The sequence below is a fragment of the Ambystoma mexicanum genome, chromosome 6p, assembly GCF_040938575.1.
Source record: "Ambystoma mexicanum isolate Mex_15411 chromosome 6p, UKY_AmexF1_1, whole genome shotgun sequence".
Lineage (NCBI taxonomy): Eukaryota > Metazoa > Chordata > Amphibia > Caudata > Ambystomatidae > Ambystoma > Ambystoma mexicanum.
The window spans coordinates 417352016-417375939 of NC_090935.1; the positions used below are offsets into that span (position 1 = coordinate 417352016).

Sequence of the window (23924 nt, forward strand, 5' to 3'; positions counted from 1 at the left end):
GGGGGTTGCTGTATCTGATCTGTGGGGTGTGTATTAATGCAGTGTTGCATTATGTATGGAATTGCTTGTTTTGTTACATTGTGAGAAATAATAGGCCGTGTATTTTGTGTTTATAGTTTGTTTATTCAATGCTTTTCTGGTGAGTATGTGCTGTGTTATACTGTGCTTGTGATGCTTAGCATATGTGACTTTATACATCTGTTGATGTTTGTATTTGTGTGTACTATTTTGGTGCATTATTATATTATGTTTGCTCATGATGGAATGTGTTGTGTTGGGTATCTGATGCCGTGTGATGTATGCGGTCTGTGATCTATGCTGTGTATTTCTGTTTGGCGTTTTGCTCCTTATGTTTGAGGTTTGATATTAGGTTTCGTGAATGGTGTGGTGTTATATTTGTTGTTTGGCGTATTGGTTTTGTGTTGATTGTGAAAATATGTGTGCTTTGTGAATGTGTGTGCAGTGTGCATGGGGTTTAGTGCACAATGTTTGTTATTTCGCTCTGCTTTGTGTCTGCTGTATGTGCATTCTGTCCTGTTTGGCACTTGGTGTGTGTGTGACATGTGAAATTGAGTGGTCTGGAGAGTTGCGCAAAGAAATGAATAATCCTATGGAGGCGGGCAGATCAGTTCTGATAGGGTGAGGCCCGTACACGCAAGTACAGATAAAGGTTCTTATTATCTAGGCTGACTGTGGGTATAGTTCAGAAACATGGTTTTAGGTGAAGCATCTGTGTGGGCAGATATGTGTGCGACATCTTGTCTGTCACTTGGAAGGCTTTTACCTTGTACTTGCCCATTTGTTTGTTGTTTCCGATGTCACAAAATGCAGAACTGGTATGACATGGGAACATGCACATTTATGAGCAATCTCTCAGTTTTGAAATCTGGGTGCGAGATGAACGCCCAGGCCTCTGCTCTTTAACATGTGGTGGTGAACAGCTCCTCGCCGCCTCTTCAGGGGAAGGTTTAAGCCGTGTAATGATTGCAACTGTTCTTTGAGAAAAATCCCTTTGACGTTCTGCTACATAAAAGGGAATAATATCGTGAATGGTCAGTGTTTTTCATTTTATTGAGCGATGCAAAGGTGATTTCCATGGAGAAGTTCAGGTGACGAAGAATCAGGAGCACAGGAGTGAGTAGTGGCTAGGCTACCCTCTTGGCCTCACAATACTAGTTGTCTAGAGTATGCCCAATTATAAAGATGAAACAGCTACATTCAAGAGGTATACCTCCTTCACCTTTGGTTGTAACGTGGGCCGGGTGCATGCTATACTCGTAAGAGGATTCTGAATGCAATAGCAATTGTAACCCAAACATTAATAGTACAAAGACTCCAATGTGCAATCAAGGTTCTATAAAAATGTGTATACTTTAACAAACCAATAAGCATTTAACTATCTCGAAAAACTCAATAAAATCCCTGCCCCTGTGGAGAGAACACAAAAACGGCAGAACATATATGTGATAGCACTCTGGGTGCTAGAGCACACACGTGATAGCACTCTGGGTGCTGGAGCATACACTTGATAGCACTCTGGGTGCTGGAGCACACACGTGATAGCACTCTGGGTGCTGGAGCATACACGTGATAGCACTCTGGGTGCTGGAGCACACACGTGATAGCACTCTGGGTGCTGGAGCACACACGTGATAGCACTCTGGGTGCTGGAGCATACATGTGATAGCACTCTGGGTGCTGGAGCATACACGTGATAGCACTCTGGGTGCTGGAGCAGAGGTGAATAGGTAAGAAATTGCAACAATGTCACTCAAAAAAAGATGGCTTTAGAAAAAGGTGCAAAAGGTTGGCACAGTAGTCACTATGGTCCCAACATTGTACCAGGAGGTCTGGCCTTCTCGTACTCTGTTTTTGGGAGGTGTGATAGCGTCTATCTGGGCTTCTCAGTGATGTACTTGCCATGCTCAAGTGTGGTGAGTTACCTTGATCGAGGTGGTGCTTCAGTATCAAGTAAGGTTCAAAGCGGAGCTCTGTGGGCCTTGAGGCGGCATTAGAATGGTGCAGTTTGAAGAGTCCACCAGGGTCAGTTTGATGGTCGAACTGGTTTGGGACAATGGGTACCGCTGGGTAAAGTTGGCAAGTCGCACAACGCTTGCAGTGTTGTTCGAAGACACAGTAGTTCAGAGGCTTCTGCAGATGTGCGCTGTTGTTCTAGCCGAAGCACCGATGAGCGCAGCAAGTGTGATGGGTGTCGAATGGGTCCGATCGATGCAAGCAGCGGCTTGAGGCTCAGGTTCGATAAGAGTGCTAAAGGCAGCATTGCTGCTACTGTGTAGTTTAAAGGCTCAGAGCATGGTCGAGTAGCATTTTGGGGACAGTCCAATGTAGAAGAAACAAGAGTCCAGCTGCAACCATTTTATACCTATAGAAGAAATAGGTGTAGCGTAGAAAGTGATGAGGCCCAACAAGTGTCCTTGTATAGATGGGCTGCCAATTGACTTTTACAACAAGTTTGGTCGTGTGCTATTTCCAGCATTGAAGAAACTTTTAAATGCAATATACCAAGCGGGTGCAATTCCTCACACCATGTATGAAGCTGTCATGATGCTGATCCCCACCTGTTTCCCAAACTTCTGCTCAATTTAGTTGCTCAGTGCAGATATGAAACTCTAGTCGAAAATGTTTGCATTGAGGCTGGCTTCCCTAAGCTGAAGCAGACTCGTCACATCCAAGTTCGTTTTTATGAAAAGGCATGTTAATATGTGGGAACTGCTTGACATAATTCATCTCCACAAGACTGATTTCTGTCCTTGTGCTTTGAACAGCAACGACTCAGTAAAAGCATTCGACCAGGTGAGATTATAACTTTCTTGCATGTACTCTAGGTTACACTTTGGCTCTCTTTTTATTCCACTGTTCACTGACTAGCATGCTTGCTGCTCTGCATGTGTTGTGGTCAGTCGGGGGATGGTCACTCGCCAGGAATTTCCCTTTTCCTCGTAGCTATTTAATCTGTCCGTGCAACCCTTGACTACAGCAATGCATGGCCACAAGGTTATCCCCAGTGCAAGATACAAAGATTATGCCTCGAAGGTTCAGTTGTATGCAGATGAACTGGCCCTGCTCTCATCGCCATTTGCACTGGCATTGTCACAATTGGAGTTATTGCCTGCAGAGGTCGTTCCATTATCTTTCTCTTGCCATAGGGCTGTGTTTAGGGAACTGGAAATTAAATTGGCGAGTGAGTTTTTCATATACCAGGCAAGGGTTAAGAGATACTATGGGTGTCAATGCAAGCAAAAAACCCACACCTTCAACCACAGGAAATGGGGCAAGTTGTAGTTTACAGGTGACAAAATACAAAGCATTAACATGACACTTCTCCCAAAAGTGCTGCAAGTTTGTAACATGATGCAGCTTCCCTTTCCTAAAAAGGGAGAAAACATGAGTGGAGATTCTTCAAAAAGTTGTTGATGAGCGAGGCTTTGGCTTTCCTCCTGTGCTATGTTATCATAAGGCGTTCTACTTGAGGTGTCTCCAAGATTGGATGTCTGCGTCCTAGACATGGGGAAACTTACCTGCTACACCAGGAGAAATCACTGTGGGTGAACCCCACTTTGTAGATCTCAATCGTGATCTTCTCAAAATCAGTGATGTCTGACTGAATGGTTCCCTGCTTTCCTTTGCCTTTTCACGATTTAAGTATTAGAAGCACTTTGGATTAAAGTGCTATATAAATTCAGTAAAATACAAGTACAAATTATCAAAGCCATTGTGAACTTGGCAGGTATGATGAATGGTCTGATTTGTTCCAACGGGTTCCCTGTAAGTTAGCGCACTGGGGTTTATGAGGTGCAGCCTTTATATGCTTTTAGCTTCATTCCCACTCTTACCTCCTCAACGTTGTGCAACATGCTGGGGGAGAAGAGCCCTGGTGTGTTTGAGGCTTGTTTATATAAACAAGGCTAGGAGCGGGAGCCTGCTGGTCTAATCGGTGAGACAATTTGGCGTAGATTTTTTTACTGTGAAATGCATGAAAGAGGACCTGGACCTTAAATAGCATCAGCAGAAACATGTTCATTGGCTTAATTGGTCCCTGGTGAGAAGATGTGTTTGTCTAAAGTCCTCTGAGTAGTCAGAAAGAGTGTGGGTGCTCATGTTCATTTGCTCTGGGAGTGTGATTGAATGGGTGATTGTTTAGAGGAAGGTTCTTGACTGGACGGCCCTGGATGTGGCTGTGTGATATTCTGGGACCTGATGTTGGTGATTCTGAGGGTTTTGTCCCAGACTTTAACCTCCTATTGACATGTAATGGACTTAATACAAAAAAAGAGAGATCCTTAAGGTTTGAAAATCCTCCAGAAAACCAATTTCTGAGGACGGTATAGCCTGAATGTGTTTGCTATCAACTGAAGACAGCTCAATTTCAAATAACTATTGATTTTATTTCAAATGTTTCAGGTGATGAAATATTGTGACAGATGACTCCCCACTTATTACAAGTGAGCGCAACTGAGTCACAAATCGATAAATACTGAATATAAGACAACTCAATAGTCACTAGTCCTTTATACAAGCAAACATCACAATGTATTTTGGTTATTTTAATCACTCAGGCACCCATACTGCAGAAGAGATGAGAACAAGGCTTCTTTAGACAGATAATCACTATCTTATTAATTCCAGTGTCTTGTAAGGCTTCCCTTATTCTGAGCAAGCACCCACCACTTAGGCGAGTCTGTGTTCAGAATAAAACTTCAGTAAAATGCAACTTTCAAAATGTTACTACACACCGCTATGGCGTATATTTGTATGGATACTCATCAGTAAATGTTGTGGATTCCTATTCACTGAATCAATTACCCTTCTATGTGTGTTCTAAATGTTGGACTAATTGTCAAGTTTTGAATCAGTAGTTTTCACAAAATCATCTGTTAATTGGATGGGGTGATAACGAACCTAATTCAATCTGTGTTTTCAATGACTAAGACCGCCTCTTAACAGCATAAACCCCATGTCATCTGATTCAGGAAAGAAAGGTTAATTTATGTTTATTGACCATGGTACTCACAAGGTATCAGATCTTCTAACGTCCATTTACACCTGAACCAGAAGAATGCTTATGCAAGAGGCTTTCAATTTTATTTGTATTCACAATGGTACACACCTTGTGTTACAGTCCCATGCACAGTGATATGTCATTTAGATGGGGTCCCCCAAAATACACTTTTAAATTCTATGAAAGGTTATGTCTCTCTCTTATTCAGGCAGACAGTCAAGGACCACCAGCTGCCACCAGATACATGTCTCCCTCTTTACGCATCTGTCCCATGACATGGCTTCCAGTGCCTTTCAGTCTGGGCACTCTGTCTTGCTCTGTGATCCTTTCTTCAATCAGCCCCCTGGATAAGGCCTCGTATTCAATAAAATGCGCTTTGTCCAATATCAACGCTATCTACAATCAATCCAGTTGGCTCCCAATTTTTAGGTGGTTCTCCCCTAAATCTTCTGTGATGGGCCTTGTATGGACTGCAGACTCCCCACTGTAACAGTGCTATCACTAGCTCAGCTCTTATTGAAAAGAAAGAAAACACCCTCTGCCTCTCATGGGACAAGGTTCCTCCAAGGACTTTCCAAATGTTTTAGTGAAGACTAGGGTTCCACCACACCCCTGTAATGATGTCATTTGGGCTTACACTGGAATTAAATAATTCTAGTTATATTAATCTATTTTCTAATTGCCACACATGTTTATAAATTATCTGATTAACTATCCTCTTTTTTAGTGAAACAATTAGGATTACTTTGGATGGTGTAAATGTTCAACTCCAGAGTTATAACATGTTATCCTTCTAAGAAACCAATCATGATATAATTTATATTAACATTATTTAATATCATGCTACTGTGTCTAAAAAAACCTGTTTTCCTATGTGAGTTTCTGAACAGTTGGTTTTCATATGTCATGTTTTCAAATATTTTCAAACAGCCTCACTGGAAATTAGTACCCGGCGAGGGTCAACGAGCTTGTAACCTGCCCAACAAGGCCCTGGTGACTACGTGTAATACCTTCACCCCTTCAATGGTGGCCATTTTGTTTGTTTACTTTTTTTTACATCTGTTTTAATGGTCGCCATGGAAAGGGAGAAGGGGCTATTTGTAGTCTCGTCTGCCCGATCCCTGGTGGCCATTTTTTCTCAAGTCAAGAAACAGTTACAGCGCTGTTTCTCAACTCGAGAAAAATTGCTATTCGTACCTCAGTACGACGTGCCAGGTACTAATAGAAATATCGCCTCAGAGAGGGGCATTACCGATCACTAATTATGGCCTCGCGGCATTGCCATAGCGATAATGCCCCCCCTCCTCCGGTTATATGGCCTATTTAAATGCACTTTTTAACATTGCCAAGATTTCAACCATTTACTTCATTAATTTCTCAAGCCACACACCGTCAGCATCAGACTTTTTTGAGTTGGTTTGAGAATCTGTTATCTCATCCCCTCCTTTAATCTATGGGTCTGTCGTTTAGCAATTGACATGATTTTATTTTTGCAGGATCTGCTTATAATGGGCTATCATGTATCTGACAAAATGGCCCTGACCTATAGAGGTCACTTTATACCATGAGTGCTAGTTCTTAAGAGATACTTTATGCATGATGAGATTTCTGCTGCCATATGTAAGGGTCAGCTTATTGCCAATATAGCAAGGCTAACCATATTAATCACACTGGTAGCCGCATTTCTTTGTATTTTTAGTGAATTAAACACCAGAGATACATACTATTAGGATGCACCACTCTCAAACACGCTTGTTATGCACTTAAAGACAGGTTTTCCAAAGTTATGAATGTGTGTCCCTACCAGGCGCAACTTGTAAAATCATGATTCTTCTAATTTCATGTGGGCTACCACAATTTAAATGTAGGACTCCTTTTACTTGTAGTGATAAAATTCAACTTTGACTGAAGGCATGGCACATTTATTAAATAATGTGTTTGCCCAATTTCGAAATTACATGGATGTAGCATTCGTCTAATGTTTTTGATGGCAATGATTTGCCTTTTTTAATTTAACTTGCAAACACTGCAGTTCCTATCCCCATTGATATGAATTTTGAGCTCTGGTTGTAGCATGCAGCACTAAGACCCTATTTCCATGTTTTGTCTTTTGCAAGTCATACATATCCTGCACCGTTTTAACTACCATTTTCTGAAAAGTAACATTTCAAATAATCGGAATGTAGGCCGTATAAAAGGCCTGCTTTTGTTCCATTATCCTGTTAATGTCCTGGCATGTGACAAAACTGCATTTCAATGGGAAAACCTTCTACAATATACATTTGTTTACTGTGCATCCATTGCTTCGATGGTCCCACAATCTGAAGACGTACCATAATTGGCTTCATTGAAATGCTCTTGTGTAGTGTTGAAATGTGTTGTGTAGTGTTGAAATGCTTGCAAATCATGTTTTATTCCTTCCAATGTCTCTTAAAATATGTGTTGAAAAATGAGCATTGGAACACTTTATTTGAAAATGTTCTTGGGGGATGGGAGGATGGTCGAGTGCAGAGAATGCCCTTCTTTAGGGTGACCAGATTTCCAAAACGAAAAACCGGGATGACCAACAACATAAAAGAGGGACTACCCCATCGCAGCCCACCAATTACCGCCCTCCCCCAACAAGCCCCCACAACCACCACCAAATCATATTTCAAGCACTTCTCCTTTCTATAAACTGCATATGATTTCATTTTTGCAATTTTGTCTGTGTATCTTGGCATATTAATTCAAAATACGTGTTTGCTCCAATTGATATTACATGGCTTGCTTATCAATCTTTTCCAAGCCGGCTTCTGTGGCTCAGTAAGTGTTGTGACTTGTACCTGAAAGGTTGGGGGTTCAAGCCAATCCTCTAACTTCAAAAATATGTAAGTGTTGTGAAAAATAGTTACAATTTTAATTACCGTAGTCACCCAACCATGCGAACCCCGGATGGGGTTTCTAAAATGAAAAAACTCCCGGGACCCCGGGACGGAGGGTGATTTCCCCAGACTATCCCGGAAAAACTGGGACATCTGGTCACCCTACCATCCTTGGATGTTTCATGCTTACTCATAATAAAGTTGGGGACACTTTTACCCCCCACCACTTTAAAAATACATCCGCCTCTATTGTTATTGGGCTTTGAAATTTTTATTTTTTTAATATGGTTGGTTTATTTCAAACCTTTCATAAAAACAATCCATTACATTTAATCACACAATAAAATAGTTAATTGGGCTTTTCATTTTTATCTAGGCCAGATTTTTCCACCTGCCAGAAGTTTTTTTGAATGCAAACTGGCCCTGGGTTTGACTGAGTTTAACACCACTGGTTTAGGGTGATCTCACAAAGAGGCTGGGGGACTATTGCGTTGTGCTTGGGCGACCATGACAGTGGCTCAGTGTATCGTTTGTGTAAGGACAGTGGAATGCTATTGACACATGGTGGGCGCGAGCTATCTAGCAATGTTCACGTGTTGTTACTGCATCTGATGATGGTTAAATACATATTAACTTTCTAAAAAGGCGCCACGTTTATCTGTACATTTTGCAGTTTCAATAAAAGGTCAATGACTATCTTTTTCTGTCTCTTCAGGCGAACCAAGGGTCAAAGGCCAGATTTCAGGAAGGCAGCCCAGAGTGACACAGCAGGCGCGTAATCCCGTTCTTTGCCAGTGGGCGGTCTAAACTTTGCTGTTCCCTGGTGCCCGGTTCAGCAGCCTTCGGCAGCGAACCCTGACAGCAGCGCCGGGAGGATGGGGATGATCGGTGGGAGAGAGAGGCCACCAGCGGCTGGATCGGTAAACCGGAAGTGGGGCACTCACGCAGATCCCAAGCCACACAGGCTGGAGCATGGAGTTTGCAGCGAAATAACACGCGGACAGTTGCACTGAGACCTGAATGGAGGGGTGTTCTGTCAACTCTCCCCTGAGGACAGAAGTCCAGAGAGCGTCCCCAATATAACAAAAAAGCATTAGGACATGTGTACTGGATGTACCTTTGAACTATTCGCACTGTTTATGTTCTTAATACACACATATTCTATTTCCTACAAATACAAGCCTGATGGCCAATATTCCATGGGCATGATTTTGGTTCTCAGTGACTGGCATGGGCCTCCGCTGGAGGTGTTCTACAGTACACTGTCGTATGTTGTTTCCCATTTACCCCTGAAGTGACTTGTGGACTATCATCAGGCACTCTCGGGCCCCGTGACGCTCGCTGTTTACGTTCTGCACGTGGCGCCCTACCTCGGAATCCCCAATGTGGACTATGACTGCGGTGTATATGAATGGAGGGGGGTTAGGCCATCAGCGTTATGCCCGCTGGCACCGGCAAGATAGCCTGGAGGACTATGGGCGAACTGAGAGCTATGGCGAAGATGAGGACGGCAAACAGCGACGCCTGACACCCTTCGAGAAACTGAGTCAGGACATGTCACAGGATGAGAAGGTGGTGAAGGAGCTCACTCTGGGAAAGCGAATTGGCTTTTACCGAGTTAGAGGGGAAATAGGGAGCGGCAACTTCTCCCACGTGAAGCTTGGAATTCATTCTCTAACCAAAGGTAGGTGTGGTTTCTTTTTTGCTATATGTTCTTGTCATCACTAAAAGGGTGTCCAATCAATGATTTTATGACAGGGGTCTCCAAGTGTGTTCCTCATGGTCCCCATCCACCCCAGACGTTTAGGGCCTGATTCACAGACGCGTTTTATAATGGCGCAATCCCATAGGAAAACGTTCCGTGAGTTAGGCCCTAAGCCACGTAGTAATTTAGCCTTTTAGAACCTTTATCGCGTACTATTTGTACGAGGCCAATATCTTTTTTGTCCCCAAACAAAAACACGGCACTGCCCTCTATGACTTCGAATTAGTAGACTTGGGTTCTAATCCCAGTTTAGGACATTGAGCAAACTCTTGCGTTTTGGGCAAATCACTTCATTGGTCCGTACCTAGAACTGTATATATGCGTCATGTAAATTTGCAAAAGGCAAGTGTTCAGTATGCTCTCCCAATTGCATGTCGCCACACCTGCATGATCAATCACTTCTTCGTATGTTTGATTTGATTTTAGCCTGAAACGCCAAACCCAATCTCACACATAATACTGCCATGCTTGAGATGGGCCCTCTTGCCGCTGGAATGATTCCCTGCAAAGTGCTATCCTGTGCCTTGTGGCACAGTCTGCAACATATCAGACCTCTAAAATAATGACGACTGCTCTTTCTTTTTAAGAGTTGGGGAAATACTACAGGAGCGGCATAAGAGTTGAAAATGTTTGAATTTCATGAGAGTTAGGCAGGAGCAGCAGTACTTGCAGGGCAACTCAGCGAGTAAAGCGTCACTTCTTAAATCTGTTTGCAAAAAATCTGCGTGCCCCCTGCAGTCACTGGTTTGAATGCCCTCAGAAATTCTGTACTCTGAGGATGATACATTCAATACCATTGATTTGCGCCATTAAACATTGGAAAAAAGGGAAGCTGGAGAATTCAGAATCGATCATGGATCTCTCACAAACAATATGGCGTTAGTAACCCATTCCATGGGCTATACCTTGGCAGGTAACGGTCCGGCAATCCGAGTTAAAGGCCCGAGCAAAGCAAGGGCATTTAACAAGGGCACTGGGATGTTACCCCCGGATTAGCCCATGGAGCAGATTACTAACGGCATTAGCACCCCGGGTTGCCAATCCAGGGTGCTGATAGTGGTGTCTTTTGTATGATTAAACAGAACACCTCACAGCGTCTCGTTCATTCATAGAGAATACTGTTCCAAGATGGCTGCCACAGAGATGGAAAGCGAGGCCGGCTAACAGAGCCCATCTTCCATTTCCGTGGGGGCCAGCAACGGGAGATGGAGAGAAGCTGCGGTGTGTGAGTGGTGAGAAGATGGTGGTGCAGGGCGGGAGAAGTAGCCTGCGGGTTCCATGAAACGCGGGCTGATTTTAGCGGTTTCAGCCCACGATCAACAGAAGCTGCTTGGCTGCTCCACCTGCCCCGGGTGCTAATTATTGTTATTTAATGAAAACAAAAATACAGGGCAAAAAAGAATTGGGAGAGGCGGACAAGAAAGACTGCAGATAAACAATTCTATGTTGTGATTTGTTTTCCAAGAAAAGCTTTGATTTCACACGAAGCAATGTGTTTACATGCTTCATGTAGGCAATATGCAGTAGATCACGTGTTTGCATATTTCCCTGGGGATCATGCATTGATTTTTTTAAATAATCTCGTGTCAATAATCCCTTATCTACGTGAGATTTTGGTGGCATTACAAACTGAATTCTTCTTAACGTAAAAAGTAAAGCATCCCAATGATTATTTTTGACACAACATTATTGAGTTAGAAAGGGATACATTACAATATACCTGCAATTATAAGAAAATGCACATCATCATGTAAAATAATCTTTTTTATCACCTATTCTTTATGCAGGGAAATACAGGACTTAGTGAGGTTTAAAACACGTGAGTCACTTACCTGGTTCCCATGGAAACACAACATCTATCTTTCCTCTACGTTTCTCCTTTCCCCTCCTGAATCCCCAGCCAAGCCACGAGCTGCATTGCTGTAACAGTGCAGGGAGAAAGAAGATGACGGGAAGCAGTTAATAAATAGAGGTTTCGATTGTTAAGCAGCCAGAACAACGGTCTCGTTCATGGTGGCACCGTACCAGTTCCTTGCACTACAAGACCTGAGAGTAGCAAACTAGAGTGGCCGACTACAGAAATGGGCACTCTTTGAGGTTCTTAGTTCAATGATAGTTAACAAGCCTGGTGTTCAAATAATGTATGCACCATCCCTGACATGAAAAGGACATATAACCCCTTTGCTCTGGAATGCCGCAGATACTAAATGTATCTAGTTTCTCCCCCTAGCCCCCAACTCCCTAGGCTGCCAGTCCCATCCTCCTCGGGTGATCAATGGATGCAACAGCTATGACCCAGATGAAAGAAGTGCTGTCTGATACCTGCACCAGCACTTTTTATTTTATAAGCTTTATATTTTCATTATCCAATTGGCCTCATCACGAGTCTGGCGGTAACCCTTAAATGTGGCAGTAGCCAGATCATGGCTTTGACGGATTTCCCCCCAGCTCTGAGCTGGGGGGAAATCCGTGGCAAATTTGCCGATTTTCTGCGCGATTACCGCCGGCGGGAAATCCCAGTTTACAGTCTTCGAATGTTATTGGTCTGCAAGCCGAATCACTCCGAAAACAGGACTATGGGTAAGTGGTGAAAAGGGTCCCAGGCCTGGCTGGCATGCGTAAAGCTCATAAGGCACTATACCAATATGTTAATGAGCATGCTGTAGATGCGAAGAGTCGCCCTCCAGCATGCCTGCCAATCCCTCCCAAGAAGGGGGGTTTGTACAAGGGGATAGACGTGACTCTCTGTTCCATGTCCTTCCATATATTAACGCCCTGTTCCAATGTCCATTCAAGCATGGTTGCAATTTGGGTGGCTCACTGGTATCTCTTAATATCTGGAATCCCCAACTCTCCTAACAGAGGGGCCCCTTGTCAGAATCTCTTTTGCAATTCTGGGCAATCTCTTGTCCCATATGAACTGAAACATTTCCCCTTGTAGTCGTTGGATCATCTTCATTGGAATTATTATTGGGAGGCATGGAACACATATATAGCGCTCTTGGTAGCAGAGCCATTTTTATTGTGCCCACTCTCGCCAGCCAGGACAATTCTTGTAAGTACTGTATCATTAGATCCTCGATTATCAAGTTCAAAAGGTCCGGGAGGTTAAAGGCCCTCATAAAACGAGGACAGATTAACCCCAAGAAAACATATCCCTTTTCCCCACATTAGAAGGTATTGCCGAATCAAATCTTCCACCAAGACGTGTTTCTCATTCTAATTAAGCCCCTTAGATTTCTTATAGTTTATACAAAATCCTGACTCTGCGCGCAATTGCAGCAACAGTTTGAATGCTAAAGTTAGCCTCCTTACTGTATCTTTCAAGAACAGCAGCATAGTGTCTGCATATAGAGCAATCTTATGTTCTACTCCCAAGCTCGTTACTCCCAATATGTTCTCATTTCTCCTAAAAAGGCAGGCCAGAGGCTCCATAGCCAACACACATACCAAAGGTGATAACTGGCATCCCTGGCGGTTGCCTCTCAAAATGTTCATAAGGGGTGTAAGTTCCCTGTTGATATTAATTCTTGTGGATTTGAAAGTTGGCCAAAACTTATGTCTTTGAATTTAGGGCCTGCTCCAAAAGTGTCGAATGCACAGGCTAAAAATCACCAATCCATGCTATTGAACGCCTGTTGGGCATCAAGCGCCACTGTCATTTTTTGTCTCAATCTCCTTCACCCAGTCTATGAGAGTTATTTATTTATTTATAATTCTTGTAAAGCGCTACACGCACATAGGCCTCAGAGCGCCCATGAAGGACAAACAGAGAAAGAGTAAGCAGGAACAGGTCAATCAATGAGCGGATTAGCCCCACACATTTCCCGCAGGTTTATCTACCAACATTCCATTTCTTAAAAAAGAAAAAGAACATCAAAATAGCCCAGGCGAGTGCAAACTCCCCGTGTGGATGGTCAAATTCCTCACAGAGCCAAACACCTGTTCCCCACAATCGGCTTTCATCTGTCGACAGAAAACCAAAACATAAACCAACCAAACTGTCAATAACTGTCCCCCCATCTGTATATTAAACCTCCCTCATATCATGGGGCAATTCCTGAACCTTAAGCCCACCCAACCTCTGCACCTCGACTGGAATAATCCCTCACAAAATAGGCATAACGATCATCCATAAAGCCATTCCAGGAGTCCTTAGTAACATTGTTTACTCGCGATGGTGCCAGTTGCCGGTTAGAGACCCCCAACTCCTCCTAAGAAACACTGCAACCCCTTCACAAATAGGTCTAATCAAGACCAACACGGCATTCCACAGCTTACCTACATATTCAGGTTCTGACCTGGCTTCATCCATCTCCACCAACCCCTCCCAAACCCATGCACTTTCTTCTTTCACAACCTCTTCCGGGAGCCCTTCTCCTGCATGTGTCTTCTTCTTTACTTGGGGACCCTTCACTTCCCAGGATAGGGATCATCAGATCCAACAAGCCTGCCACTTCCTCTTCTTTGGCGATGTTATATGCCTTCCCTTGAAGTTCGAATATTAACCTGCAAGGATGCGCCCATCTGTATCTCACACTTTTCTCTCTGAGCCCACCCATCACCAAGCGTAGGCTCTTCCTTTTCCAATGGGGCTCTTGTGCAATATCTTGCAATATCAAGATAGGGTCTTCTCTGAAGCAGATCACTTCCTGTAGTCTGGCTTTCCTCATGATCCTTTCATTTAAGTTGGAAGTAATGAACTTGTGTCAGGACGATGGGGATCAGATCAGTCTCCTGATGTGGCTTAGAACAATGTGATGCGTCCGATCCAGGTCGATATCAAGATCCTCAGACTCCTCCAGGATGTGGCAGAATAGAGCAGTTACATACTCCCCCAGATGTTTTCAACAGATTTGTTTAGGGACCCCACGTATTCGGATGTTATTACGTCTCGTTCTCTTTTCAGAACGAATTCCATCCGTTGCTCTAAACACTTTACTCTTTCCATCAATCCCGCCTGTTCCTGTGCTTGGTCATGAAAGGTCGATTCCACCGCTTCCAGCCTACTTCCTGCTGCCCTCACATATTTATCCGGATCCGCTATGGATTCATCCAGGTTGGAAGTGTTATCTTTCATTTATTTCTTTAGCTCCATTAACAAAAGCTGTAAATCCATTTTGCGGCAGGAGGGTCTATCAAATTCGTCTGTGTCTGCGGGGAGTGAACTTTTGCCATTGCTGTTTGCTAGTTCTTTTTGGAGCTCTCTTGCACCTGCATAAAACATTTGATGTCTCCTGATTGTGCTCGCATCTGTTTGGTGCACGCTTTGGCCATTTTGGAATAGTGCTGAGGCTCCACGTCCTGTCCAGCCAGTGCAGAGTACTCCCAGGTTCCCCAAAGGAAGCTGGCCGGACCAATCACACATCGCAGGAGCCCTGATTGGCTGTTAAGAATTAGAGAGGTTAATCCTTTTGGAGCCCTCTGTGCATCCCACACACCTCTCCAGTGCCTGACTCGGGAAGAAGAGTGCATGTCTCTCTGCACTGCAATCCTATATGGAGGGCCCTGCACTCGACAGTAGGGTCTAGATAAGCTCATGCGTACTACACAGCAGGATCCCTATCACTACGATTCACCTCTGCTCCCTGCCGGAATCTCTGCTAAGCAACCTTCCCTCCCATAGCCGGCGGCACAGCAGTCAGCCCATATTATCTCTTGGGCTGGGATTTGCAGGGCTCGATCTGTCATTTCCTTCTTTTGTCCTTTGTTTGGCAAACTCCATGCCTTCGGTCTCGGGTGCTCCATTTCATAGGTGCCATCTTTGATCCTCTCCCGAATGAGGAGTGATCTGACACCGTTAGCGATTTCAGGATTCCCAACTGACCAAACACGCTCCAAGGGTTTCCAAACGGATTGCAGGGCCTTCACCGAAGGGGACCGCACTCAGTCTCCCATCCAGTGGCGGCTGAGGCTTCGTTAGGCTACAGGTTCACAGAGCTCGCAGAGGAAGCATCCACATGGCTTCTCTGGCTGGCCACATCCCCTGCACCAGCTCTTTTGTTGCACTCTTGTAGCCACGCCATTTGGTGAATGGGGCAGAGAGAACCAGAAGAAACTCTCTACTACCAATTGTTAAAGGGTGTATTCTTTCATCCCTTACCGCTTTGCTCCATCCATCTCAGAAAACTCACAAAACCAAGGGAGTCAACACACATCTAATGCAGAACAGAAGAGTGGGGCATGTAAATAAAGGGGCTCTAGTCTCAATGTCTACATACAGGCTTACAATATCCATATCACGCTGTAAGATTATTCTGTATTCTGTAGATGACACAAAACCATTAAAAACTCACTTTGTGTTGCTGCAGTTATGTCAAGGGACCTAGCCGACAATAGCCACATAACACAGGTATTCTAAAATGACATACACATTTTCTTTGATCTAAAAGTCCAAAATATATTCAAGGAGCTGAGATCACTGAGCTGAAACCTATGCAAGTGATATGCAAAAAAGAATTGGACCCTAATTCATATGTGACCATCAAAAACATCCTCAACAATCATTAGTCATATCCATCCTTGAAAAACCTACGTCTGAATTAACACCTGTAGGGGAAGGCTGCCCCCTAACCAATGTTCCCTGTATATAAAACGTAGCAGAAGAGGGTGCCACATTTACGAGAATCAATTGCTCAATGATAGTCAGGGTGCAGAAAAGTGGGAGCCAAGAATCACCTGTGCCATTTGTAAAGACATATAATGCAGAATTTAACAGAGACCACTACCAATGTAGCCTACTTGGTACTCCTGGATGACCATGCCATCCACTCAGCTAATTTGTGTCATCCCTTGCATGGATTGAAACATTACTCTCATGGCGAGCACAACAAAACAAAGCTATGTTGGGTCCCCAGAGACAACTGCAGCTGCGGATCTGTGGGTTGTCCCAAGGCGTCCCGCAGACTCCACTGTCTTTATTGCATGAAATAACTGGCAAATCTTAACAAATGCAATGTCTGTATGTAGATAAGATGAACATTTTCTTTTGATCCAACAGAAAACATGGCTCTACAAACCTTACAAGAAGGGCTCTGCAAGATCTAAAATTAGGTGTGAGTCAACTTACTGCCCCTAAATTGCTGAATTTCCTAAATGTTACTCACGGATTTGCTCCTCATCGAATTGCAACGGTCTGTCTCGCCTGCTAGCCTGTGCATTGAAACCCACTCAGCTGGCCAAAAACCTATGAGCTATTGAATGACTTAACTCGCGAGGAGGCAGGAAATGAAGTGGGGCACCACCAAAATAGGTGATCAGACAGACCTTACTCGTCAGCCCACACTGACTTGAACTGAACAAAGATTGGGGACATCCGAATTCTGCCAACCTGCAGCAACACACATCCACACACATTCACCACAGAAATCCCTTAATAAATTGGAACTCCAGAAATCCACTTAGCTAGTTCGAAAAAGTGTAACCCCGACTGCAGTTCCAATAAAGCATGATGTTAGAAACACTCATACAAACACTCATACGCATGCAAGAGGAACATCACACAAAACAGGACGGTAATGCTCAAATCACCTAACAGAGTGGACATGTTAATGATGATTTAAGTTACTGGTTGTTGCCCTCTTTGTAAATGGACATTTGGCATTTGAAATGTAGTAGGTTCAAATTGGGTGACTTATGCGTTTACAAACAAATCTGCCATACACGAAACTAACATTTACAAATTACAGCACAAGTTAGTGACATTGACTCATAGTTATTCAATGAATTTCAAAGAGCAAGGATACACATGTATTTTCCTAAGTGTTTATCACAATGCCCAAATATAGGTAAAAGTTTAATTTTAACTGTGGGTTTCACAGCACACCCGAGAATTCACTTCCATGACCAATTTTATATATATCTATATATATATTCACTACAAAAAAAACTTTGTTAAAGGGACGTTATGGTTAAGTTGCCCTATTAAAAACCTATGCCATTCAGTACAAAACCTTTGTTAAAAGGACGTTATGATTACAAGTAAAATATAAAAACCCCTGAAATTCAGCAGTTATGGTAGGCTAAGCACCCATTTTTCCGAACTGCACTCTCCACTGCTACCACTACCACCCCGGACATGAAAGATGCCATCACACATGTCATTGATGCCATCACTGACGCCATCACATCTTTAGTCCCTTTGTTTTATCTCAGCTAACCAACCATAACTCGCGCCACCACCGTGCACTGCTAAGACTAACACCCAGGATATCAAAGATTGAATTTGTATATTGTGATTGTCAGTGAAGAAAACCACCTGGCCTAGATTTTTCAGTGACACAAAATAAGTAAGCCAGACATGTGATGTCATCAGTGATGTCATCAATGACATTTGTCATGTCATCTTTGATATCCTAGGTGTTAGTCTTAGCAGTGCACGGTGGTTGTGCAAGTTATAGTTGCTTAGCATAACGTCCCTTTAACAACGTTTTTTTTGTAGTGAATTTTGCACGTTTTTAGTAGGGAAACGTACCCATAATGTCCCTTTGACAAACGTTTTTTCAATGATTTGCATAGGTTTGCAGTACTGTAAGTGATTCTTAACATAAGTTGACCAAAATATTTGTTGAGCATTTAGAAGGATTCCAATAGTAACACATAAGCATACTGTAAAGGAGCATTTGACTTCACTGCCCATCTTCCTACGAATTGCACAGTAGCACATGCTGTTGCACAGCATGGCCACATGGTGCAGAACTCATACACACTTCGCAATAAGCTGTGTGAGTCGTTGATAGTGCAGAAGGACATTGTATGTTGTTCTACAAACTTGTAACTGCAACACTTCCCGTGCACAACTCAACAGGGCAAGTTTGCACCACAATAGAAGCAAGAGTGCTTTGAATCAGTAAACCCCATTCCACCCTAACAAAAATGGGGGATGAATGCCATTACCAATAGAGATTTTATGGCACTAACCTGTGGGAACAAAAAAAATGATTTTTTATCTTCAACTGGAACGCCTCCGGCGTTCCCGTTTGAAGAAACCAAATCCTTTTCCAAGATGGCCACCATGGAAAGGCAAGGCGGGCGTTGCATAGAAACTCTTTTTGCGCTTTCCATTACAGCTGCCAGAAAGTAAAAAAGGAAAACGTGTGACCATAGTGGTCGAAGGACATTTGTATTTGGTCTAAAATGTGTGGTTATCAGCAACACCTTTAACAGAAAGGCAGTGCCTGGTGGAAATGGCGACTTCAATGCAATGTTTTGTCCCAACCAGTAAAGGACAGTATTTACCTCCCCGTCATTGTGGTCAGTAACCATACCTACAGCCTACCCTGCAGAGACGAAAGGCGTACCATTGATTTGTTATGTACATGACGACACTTGTGAAATATGTAAAACACTACCACATGTAAAACACAAAGGTGTTTGTTTGTGCGCAATGAACTTTACATAAATGTGTGGAACATACAGTACATATATTTGGCAAAAATGTGCGTACAGAAGGCAAAGGAGTAGTCTTCTAAGGTCTGGACAAAATCACAACAAACTCTGTGTAAGTGCCACAGGTTGAAAGGGGTGAAGAAATGTGTAGTGGGAAGGTATAATGAAGCATTGCTTTTCAAACGTTTCTGTACAGCAAACACTTCCACTGCACCTGATCTCATTTTTCCACTTTTAGAAAGATACCAAATCTGACAACATAGCGTCTTCATGCAGAACTAATCTTGGTAATTGTGGCATCTGGGTGACAGAAAGTAGCCTGACGGCACAAAAGCATAATAGATGGGCCTGAGCCTTACGTAGCCAAACCAAGTGGTGTGCAGTAGCGTTCTGGATAACGTACCTTGGCAGCGTAATGAAATGATTCCATAATGACTTATGTACCGTGATACGGCACTAGTAAAGAACATACTGCAACCTGCAACGTAGCATGGCACATTGTGAAGGGGAAGATTAAATTGTTAAAAAACACACTAACATGTAAAAATTAGTAAGGTACTTTTATTTCACAATGCACAGCGCTAAATCATCGCCCTATTCTCATTTGCATAGAAATCGGAAGTTTGTGCCTGTACTGCACAATGAAAATGGTAATTTTGACGGTCATGTTGGTGTTTTCCCAAACAGTTACCATGCGTTGGCGGCACAGTTTTTATCACACAAACAGTATGCATTAGCGACACAGTAGTCGGTTTCCTCTTACATTCATTGACAAGACGGCGTCAATCGCTGTGATGGAGTCCATCAGAAAGCATGGTATGTTACTTAAAATGTTAGTGGTAATGGTGACGTTGTTTAACCACACAGAAAATATGTGTTGTTGACACAGTAGTCGTATTCCTCTCACAGTGATTTACAAGGCGACGTGAACGGCTGTGAACTATGACACCAGAAAGGATGGTTTGTTGCTTCTTACTGCTACAACTGCGTACGGACATAGAGGTCCGATGCGGTCATCCCATTCAATGATGACGCACATACAACCGGTGACGAATAGCTGCACTTGACAATTAATAAAAACGGCACTTGGGCGCTGCAATCCATGACAATCACAATAGGGAAGGAAGTAGCTGAGGGGAAAATGAAAAAAATGATCTATCAATACGAAACCTTTGCGGAAATCAAAGGTGTAACACATAACATTTCTATAAACAATTAATGTTATATGGGGAAATGTAGTGACACCCTACAAACGGAGACAATGTGAAATCTGCATAATAGGTAAAAAAATATCAATGCCACATAAATTTCGTAGGTAATAGTGGAAATTGTAGTGACATCGTACAGACGGCGGTAATGTGCAATCTCCATAGTGGGGGTACGTCAATATTAATATAAGACTGTGTGTTTTGTACTAGATAAGCGGGGGAGTGGAAATAAAACATGTAGCAGTACGCAACCACAGCACAAACCAAAGGTGTAAAACGTAACCTTTTTTAGTAAATATTAACTTTTTATGGGGAAATATAGTACCACCCTACAAACGGCGACAGTGTGCAATGTGCATAATGGCCAGTGAAATTTCAACGGCACAGAAACGTCCAAATGCATTAATAGTAATAATTTCTTTTTTTTTTTTTTTGCAGACTAAGTAATTAATGGCAGTTTGGTGTACAGGCCTGAAAAATAAACTTACATGATATGCACCGGCTCCATTGCGGCCTCCGCAGTCACACAGTAGGTTGTTTGCAGGAAGACATCCTCTGGAACTGATATTTCATGTGCTTCACAAACCTTTTTGAAGCATAATTTATCAAAGGGTATGTTTTACAAACTGTGACTCCCTACATTCTTTCTGTGTCTTCCCTGTACGTCAAGGTCAAAAAACAATTCACCCTTATGAGTTTTGTTGCATGTGCGACCATACTGAGCGCCTAGTGAAAAATTGAAATGAAGTGACCTTCACTCAGAACGCAAATACATTCTCATTTTGCAACAATATATCAGCAGTCATTCATGAGAACCGTTACTCCCGAACACATGCAGAAGCGCTGTCTTTACGAAACAGTGCAGGTGGCTGCCTCAGATTCCAAACTATAGGACGCCAGTCTGACCGCAGTACTTTTGGTTATGGCTTCTTAAATAGACGCAGTAAGGGCTTGTCGTACATTGCCTACCAAGTCCCACTGTACGGTATGATAGTGGTAACAAGAATAAAGCACTGTTTCACTTCCTACTGCCACATATAAGTAATGCTTACCTTTCGACACAGTGTTCCATAAGGGTTTGTTTGCGGCGATTTCGGCATAAAACAGAAAACGAAATGACCATGGCTGCCGTATCGAAATAATGCTACGCACTTGACACTGTGGCAGAACCAATCGGTGAAAGCGCAACATCTTGACGTGCAGCATGCCACAGATTAGCCAATAGAAATCTTCTCCACTCAGCGAACAGGGAAGTGGGACCGCGGAGCGGATATAGATATCACTAATTCTTAGAGTGCTACTTTTTGATCGTTTTTAAAGGAAACTACTGAACGATTTGTCACAAAATTTGCAAAACCACGCTTTGGGGAACAAGCCCCTGCCCCTGCCGCAAAATTGGTGACAATCGGTCCAGTGGTTTGGACTGTAGCCGTGCGCAAAGTTTTTGGCCCATTCAGTCTATAGGAAAAAAAGACGTTTTGGGACCCCCTCTATAACTTTGCCCCCCTGGACGAAAATTCAGAGTGGCCTATATACTTTTTTTGCAAAGTTTGGTGAGGATTCGTCCAGGGGGAGCAAAGTTATAAGCCGCCCAAAAAGTGCTCTTCCTACGGAAACAGCAACTTAACCATAACTACATGGCCACTAATGTGGCCATGTAATATATATATATTATAGGACGCCGAAAGCCACTCTATAGTTAAGGTGAGACGGACTCCAATATGAACCCCTCAAAATTCTAGCGTTAATAACTTTGGATTCGAGTAATGGATTTGCCCGAAATTTCGAAAATGATTCAAATCCTGCACCCCACCCCCCCCCAGAGTGCAATGTTTTGTAAACATTTGTTAAAGAATAAAAAAGTTATTAAGCGTAAAATAGAAAGGGGTTTTCCAGAAGCGCGGCCTACTTCCCGTTCATTTTCCCATAGACAAACAAGATACATTTTTGCAAAGGGCACAGCCCAAACCGCTGGACGGATTTGGACGAGGTCCAAAACAACTTGGGCACGAAGCATTGACTCGCGATCCATGCGTGGTTTGGGGTTATTCCGTTCAGTCGTTTTTAAATATTTGATGGAAAAGGAGGTGCCTCCTTCCCAAAATTAGAATGAGATATCTCTGGGATTTACACAAAACCGTTTTTTTAATTTTTTTATTAAACGACTGCCATCTTGTTTTGACCATGGCCACTGACTAGTATTGTGTTGAAGACCATGGCTAGTGGCTCGTTAGTGTATATAATATACAGTGGGCACGGCCGGAGGCCATCACCTATTGCATTATATTATTTAAAAAAATATCCAGGTGACATGGCCAAAAGATGTACAAACTGCACAAGGTCAAAGGCCATGGCTAGTGGCTCATTTATATGTTAGAATATATAGTGGGCAAGCCAAAGATTGTGGCCACTGGCCAGTATGTGCTAAAGTCCATGTCTAGTGCCTGACCAGTGTATATTATATACAGTGGACATGGTTAAAAGCTGTAAAGGCCAAAATCTGTGGTTGGTAGCCTCTTAGTGTTTTAAAATATTCAGTGCACATTGGTGAAGGTTGTGACCACTGTACATAACTGAAGGCCATGAGTAGTACCCATTCATGTGTTAAAATATATTTGGCCACGCACACTGACTTAATGCCAGTTACTGTTGTAATGTAATTAGTGATGTCATCAGTGATGTGATCTGCAATCTCATATATGTGGTCATAGGCTGTGCAAAAGGGGGCGCAAAGTTAAGGTGGCTTTAGCTGAATTTCCGGGGTTTTGTTGCATACGTTCTCACCTTAACGTCCCTGCAACTAAAGTTTTGTCCTTGAATATATCTATATTCATAGAAAAAACTTTATTTAAAGGACAGTTAAGGTGATCGGATTTGTTTGTTTGTTTGTTTATTTATTTATTTGAAATGCGCGCCAGACCCAGGGGTATCAGGGCGCAAGGTACAGAAAAAGGTTACAATACTACTTTCAGCTTAAAGGTAAGTGAGTTACAAGGTGACATGAACAAAGGGTATGCACCGCTCCCTAGTACAGAAGAATTTAGGGATTGGTAATCATGCTAGACATATAGGCAAATTACATTAATTACAAAATGCATGTATATATGTAGATAGAGAAAATCAGTAATTACATATTTAAGTAGAAGGTACGATAACTAAGATAGTAAGCAATTAATCAGTCATGAAATCCAGTCAGATCTGTAGGTGAAACAGAATATGGACTGGTGTAGGATGGGCACTAATGTGGTTAGTGGTCATTTTCCCTGAGCCAATTAATGGTATTATATCTGAGTTTAAGAAATGTTTGGTCTAGCCTCAAGGTAGGAGGGAGGGAGTTACATTGCTGCACTGCTTTGACAGGGAAGCTACCCCCATCTGCTTTAGTTAATTTGAATCTGGGTATGATTAGACAGTTGGCATTGGCAGTTCTGGTGGGACGATCAAATGTTTTCCTGGTAATTCTCTCCACAAGGCAACGAGGGGCAGCATTGTTGAGGCATTTGTGGATAAGCGACACCGTTTTCAGGCGGATTTTGTCATTGATGTTTAGCCATTTGGTGTGTCACCTTGCTACCAAGATATGATCTCTTCTGGCAATGCCTAAGGCCGTTCTCAGGGCATTATTCTGTAAGATTTGAATTTTATTTAGAATGTGTTTACTGGCACCCAGATATAAGGCA

General features: G+C 42.9%; 1 protein-coding gene across 4 annotated transcripts in view; it reads left to right on the forward strand.

The window, feature by feature from the left end:
- NIM1K (NIM1 serine/threonine protein kinase) overlaps positions 1–23924 on the forward strand; it is a 413346-nt gene that overhangs the window by 243470 nt on the left and 145952 nt on the right. For all 4 annotated transcript variants that reach the window (XM_069627225.1, XM_069627224.1, XM_069627223.1 and 1 more), the window contains exon 2: positions 8600–9568. In XM_069627225.1, coding sequence (XP_069483326.1) covers positions 9268–9568 — 301 coding nt within the window. In that variant the 5' untranslated portion in view covers positions 8600–9267. The remainder of the gene's footprint in view (positions 1–8599; positions 9569–23924) is intronic.